Source organism: Sorex araneus, chromosome 3 (assembly GCF_027595985.1).
Source record: "Sorex araneus isolate mSorAra2 chromosome 3, mSorAra2.pri, whole genome shotgun sequence".
Classification (NCBI taxonomy): Eukaryota; Metazoa; Chordata; class Mammalia; order Eulipotyphla; family Soricidae; genus Sorex; species Sorex araneus.
In genome coordinates, this window is record NC_073304.1 from 229,736,918 (window position 1) to 229,742,917 (window position 6,000).

At 41.8% G+C, this 6,000-nt stretch overlaps 1 protein-coding gene across 1 annotated transcript in view; it reads right to left on the reverse strand.

Moving 5' to 3' along the window:
• The window catches only part of ABCA6 (ATP binding cassette subfamily A member 6), a 66,439-nt gene extending 60,659 nt beyond the window's left edge, over positions 1-5,780 (reverse strand). Inside the window, exons 1-3 of the mRNA XM_055133610.1 lie at positions 5,732-5,780; positions 3,407-3,507; positions 950-1,151 (exon numbers count right to left, since the gene is read on the reverse strand). Of these exons, the coding sequence (XP_054989585.1) occupies positions 950-1,151; positions 3,407-3,502 (298 nt within the window). The 5' untranslated portion in view covers positions 3,503-3,507; positions 5,732-5,780. The remainder of the gene's footprint in view (positions 1-949; positions 1,152-3,406; positions 3,508-5,731) is intronic.
• Positions 5,781-6,000: the final 220 nt, after the last annotated feature.

Below are 6,000 nucleotides of genomic sequence, written 5' to 3' on the forward strand. Positions count from 1 at the left end.
AATATTATAACAGGATAATTATACCAAATATAATCAGGGGTATAAAAAATAGAGGTATTATCATAGCTACCCTATAGTCAGAGGAATTCAGATTTCAGATTTATTGAAGCAATGACACCTGTCAGGATGATCTTTGATGTTAACCAGTGGCACTTGGCGACTTCATTTCTAAGAGCCAAGAATTAGGATGGTCAGGAATCAGAAATAAAGGGCTATAAAGTCAAGAGATGTAGTTCAGCACTGGTGGAGAGATGGATATTCGAACATTGACTGAAACTCAATCACGAAAGTTTGTAAGTTTGTAACTGTATCTCACAGTGATTCATTAAAATAAATTTTTTTTAAAAAAAGATATGTGGTTCAATGGGAGAGGACAGATTTTGTATGATGCCTGGGGACCAGTCCCCCATACCTTCACTCCATAACAACAACAAAAGACCAGGCCCTTTGGCCAGTGAGTAACAAACACTTTTGTTTACTTAGTCAGGAAATGACCTCATGGAGAATGTAGATGTTTGAAGAGGTTTACAAAGTGGTCATAGAACGAACTCATCAACCAGAGGTGCAAACTTTGCATGCATCTGGATAATTTACCACTACCCCGATGCTGTTATGGAAATGCTTTTTGAATCATTTCATTTTATTCCATTTTAAAAACACCCCATATCTACCAAAGACTTCTTCCTCCCAGTCAACAGTTCACAAATTTTAAATTAGAGATCCACCATTTTACTGAGATCCAAATAAAAAAGGGAGACCACCCCCTAATGAACCACCATTCATTTAATGCAGTTTGGAGTTTAAAAGGCGAATTTATTCAAAGAAAAATTGCCTATTTTCTTGCTATAGAAATAATTAGCATAATGGGCCACTTCAGATTACATGGCGTACATTGTATAAAAAAGATATAGCATAAGTAACCCTTTTCTTTTTCCACTCATATTCCTACCTGTCAAGAAGGGAGCGTGGACCGTTTGATTCATTATCTGCTGGGTTATGTCAGATATTGGTGTATATACAACAACTAAAGAGTTATTAAATTGATCTATTCTTCCCAGGTCCTGAGGTGGCATGCCAGGAAAATGAATATTTTCTTTAAAATAAGAAAATAGGCCCAGGTAGAGTCCTAGAAGTGCTGGAATCCCACATTCCTGTAACACAGAGGGGCAGCGAGAACACATTTACATACTTTGATGAGAATCTCTTTAAAAAATTGTCAAAACCAAACAAAAAAAAACCCAGTTCACAATAAAGTCCTCTTTTGCTACATCATTGGCTGCTTTTTCCTCGGCACTCTTCAGTACCGAGAAAAGATGAAAGCTACAACTTGACACAGTGGGCACGTCTGTCATTCTTAAATATAAGAACGCTGCATTTGAGGACCCACACGGGATGGGAGATGCACTCTGAAAATAGAATATAGACCAAGCACGATGGCCACGTAGTGCCTCTGTTGCAAACCACAACACCTAAAAGGAAAGAGAGAGAACAAGGGGGAATGCCCTGCCAGAGAGGTGGGGTAGGGGTGGGGGGGTAGGGTGGGAGGGTAGGAGGGATTATTTGTTGCTTCTTAGTTCTGATCACTGTCATCCCATTGCTCATCGATTTGTTTGAGCAGGCACCAGTAACGTCTCTCATTGAAAGACTTATTGTTACTGTTTTTGGCATATCCAATACGCCACAGGTAGCTTGCCGGGCTCTCCCAGAGGGGCGGAGGAACTGAACTCGGGTCGGCTACATGAAAGGCTAAAGCCCAACCGCTGTGCTATGGGTGGGAGGGATACTGGGAACATTGGTGGAGGGGACTGGGCACTGGTGCAGGGATATAAACAAAATGCAAACATGAAAGTTCCCAAGTTTGTAACTATAACTCATGGTGATTCACTAATAAAAAATAAATAAAATAAAGATCTGACAAGTTTAAAAAAAAAAAGAACGCTGCATTCAGTAATGAACTATTCAGAGGCCTTCATGAACTTGTAGGAAGACTCAAGGGAGAAGTCTATCCAGGACATGAGTATCTAACTCGAGACTCTATAAGACACAGAATGTCCCCAGTAGTTGGAGGGTGGCCGGCAGCAACATCTTTGCCCGTTGTCTTATCTTAATACTGAAAATCAAACTTGAGGAAAAGGAGCTGATGACTGAGAGTTCTTAGTGGTTCACTGATATTAGCAATTGTTTCTGGCTTGACATAGAGTTGAATTAAATTCATGCCCTCTGGAAATGAACGGGAATCAAGTGATAGAGGGTTGGACAGTGGAATGTGGGCAGAATTGGTGAGGTATCGCTCTCAGACTGCCTTCTGGATTCGTTGGTGTTCTCTCTGTCTCCCTACTTCCTAATCTTTGGACTCATCACTCAGGTCTTCAGGTCCAGGAAGATGATTGAGTCCCTAGAAAGAAGCCTGACCCCCCTGGGTGACAGTGAAAAGATTCCTTCACTGCTCAACCCCCTTGAGCTCCATACCCAACTTCTATAAGTGCTTTGCCATATTTGACCACTGAAATTTGTGCTATTACCCACATGTCTGGGCTGGAGCGATAGCACAGCAGGTCGGGCGTTTGCCTTGCATGTGTCCAACCAGGGTTCGATTCCTCCAACCTCTCAGAGAGCCCGGCAAGCTACCAAGAGTATCCCACCTGCACGACAGAGTCTGGCAAGCTACCCGTGGCTTATTCCATATGCCAAAAACAGTAACAACAGGTCTCCATAATGGAGACGTTACTGGTGCCCACTCCAGCAAATCGATGAACAGTGGGATGACAGTGCCCACAGACAGTGCCACCCACATGTTTATTGAGCACAGAGGATCAGTGATATTATTTGGCCATAATTCATAATTTGGCCATAATTTGGCCAAAACAAAAAGCCCTTTATTTGATTTTCTTAGTGTTTTTGGATTCTAAAAATATTACATCAATGTATCACTGACAATGTATCACTGACATCCCGTTGCTCATCGATTTGCTCAAGCGGGCACCAGTCACGTCTCCATTGTGAGACTTGTGGTTGCTGTTTTTGGCATATCGAATATGCCACGGGGAGCTTGCCAGGCTCTGCCTGTGGGCGAGATACTCTCAGTAGCTTGCTGGACTCTTCGAGAGGGGCAGAGGAATCGAACCCGGACGGCTGCATGCAAGGCAAACACGCTGGAACAGTTTTAATAGGTTCTAAAATTGACCATCTAATCTGATTTTTATTTCGTTTAAGATGGGTAACAGTTTTAGTCTTCAATTCTAGGTTGTTTATTAGACTCTGCTGTGTGTGCCACAACTTAACACTGAGGAGTCCAAATAACTCAGTCCAGCCTGTTAGATTGAGAGTTAGTTGAATTGAGAGTCAGTAGGCCTAGACTGGGAGTGACAGGACCAAGAGCTGAGGCAGAGAGAAATTCCCAACGTACCAAGGCGCTCGTTCTTTTATTTCTCCATTTCTCAAGAAAATTCTTGCACAGAAGTGCTTGAGTTTGTTGATACACACTTTTCCGTTTCATATGCATTGTACCTGTTCATTAGACAAACAAGGAGAAAATTTTCACCCTGAAACATAACCTATGAAAAGTGTGCTAGAAAAGCAAGTGACATGAGAAATATTTGGGCAGGTGGTTAAGAGATGGTATAATGGGGAAGGCACTTGCCTTGCACATGATCTACCCGAGCTCAATCCCCAGCTTCACATACGGTTCCCAGAGCCAGGACAGAGCCTAGCGCACCACAGGGTGTGACCCATGAAAGGGAGTGAGAAGAAAGCAAGAAAACAAGCAAGAAAGAGAGAGAGAGTGGGAAAGAAGGGGAGAATGAAAGAAGAAAGGAAGGGAGGGAGGAAGGAAGGAAGGAAGGAAGGAAGGAAGGAAGGAAGGAAGGAAGGAAGGAAGGAAGGAAGGAAGGAAGGAAGGAAGGAAGGAAGGAAGGAGGGAGGGAGGGAGGGAGGGAGGGAGGGAGGGAGGGAGGGAGGGAGGGAGGGAGGGAAGGAAGGAAGGGAGGAAGGAAGGAAGGGAGGAAGGAAGGAAGGGAGGAAGGAAGGAAGGAAGGAAGGAAGGAAGGAAGGAAGGAAGGAAGGAAGGAAGGAAGGAAGGAAGGAAGGAAGGAAGGAAGGAAGGAAGGGAGGGAGGGAGGGAGGGAGGGAGGAAGGGAGGAGAGACCTAGGAAAAAGAAAGGAAAAATCAGAAACAGGATGATATCTGGTGGGAAATACTTCCCACCTTCACAAGTGCAAAAAACAAAAGTATATCATATATATGCTTCTTTACACACATTATAAATATATGTTTAAAATTTTACTTTAGTAATTGATGATTTGAAATACGTTGCATCAAATATATTCAACATTTGGAAAGAGGGTATTGGAGAGAATTAGGGGACTATTATCATAATTTTATAGTAACGATTGCAAAGGAAATATATCAATTCAGATTCTGTCAAATATAATATTTATTTGTTGAGTTTTGGGGAACTTGTTACTTGGGGTCATACCTGTCACTGTCACTGTCATCCCGTTGCTCATCGATTTGCTCAAACGGGAACCAGTGTGACTTGCTGCTGTTTTGGGCATATCGAATACACCAGGGGGAGCTTGCCAGGCTCTGCCCTTCGGGTGAGATACTCTAGGTAGCTTGCCGGGCTCTCCAAGAGGGGCAGAGGAATCAAACCCGGGTCAGCCACCTGAAAGGCAAGCTCCCTACCCGCTGAGTTATCGGGGTCATACCTAGCAGTGCTTATTCCTGGCAGGACTTAAAGACCATATGTGGTGAGGGGATAAAACCCAGGTTGACTGTGTGCAAAACAGTAAGTGATTAACTGGCTGTGTACTATCTCTCTAGTCCCAGAAAACAAATTACTTTGATATTTGGTAATGGAAGTCCAAATATATGAATAGAGTAATTTAATTATATCTCATCTGATAATGATCATTTCTTGGCTTCTTGCATTTAAATAAAAATCCCGGAGCTGATAAAATTAATATTAAAATGCTGATTAGGGCCAGTGAGATAGTTCAATGGGTTGCTCATATATGTTTCATATGGAAGGCCCAGATTCAATCCCCAGCATCACATGGTCTCGATAGCACCACTGGCAGTAATTCCTCGGCACAGAGCCAGGAATCATCCTAAGCATTACCCAGGGTGACCCAAAACAAAACCAAAAAATTCTAATGAGTTGAACTTGTAGGAACAATTAATTATGTCCACTAGATGAAAGCATGACAAAATACTTTCTTTCAGCATTTACCTCCTAAATTGAATGAACAGCATGGTTGAAAAAGAATAAGACTGAAATCACAATCAAGACTTGAATGACTTGAAAGTGTCTCCATGAAACAGAAAAAAGTAAAATAATAAATCTTAATTTTCTGAACTCAGAAGTCCCGGTACATGCGAGGAAGCAAGCTACAAAGTAAATTTAAAAGAAATCACACGGGAAAGAAAATTTTCCCAAACATTTGCCAATAAGCAAAGATCAATTCTGTTCATATATTCTAAAATATTGTTTTCTATTTACATAGCAAAATATTCAGATACTTTTTCTTCAGCTACTACCAAAGCTTTTCACTAGTTTTCTATAGTCTACTGATGCATAGACACACACACACAAAGTTGGTTGCAAAAGATAGAAAACTTTCATCCTTAGATCTGTAGGAAACACGTAAGTATATACATTCGAAAGATAGATTGATTGAGCCATGTCCACCCACATTTTTATATAACATAAGAAAACAGAGATCTACTTACTGTCAGGAAAATTAGAAACAAAGGGGTCTTCTGCAAATACTGTCAAAGGCAGCTCTCTGTGTCTAAGGCAGCAATGAAAAAAATGTTATTGCCACTTCTTCATTTTTCCTTAAAGCCTGCCTACTCCCAGCAGTTCTGCCCCAGGCTGGCTTCTGAAAAGGGAGTAGTCAGACTCCACTGCACATGATCAACTGTTTTGTGTTTTTTTTTTTTCACCCCTGTATTTTTCTGCCTAAGCCAATTATTCTGCAGGAATAGAACTGCTCCGT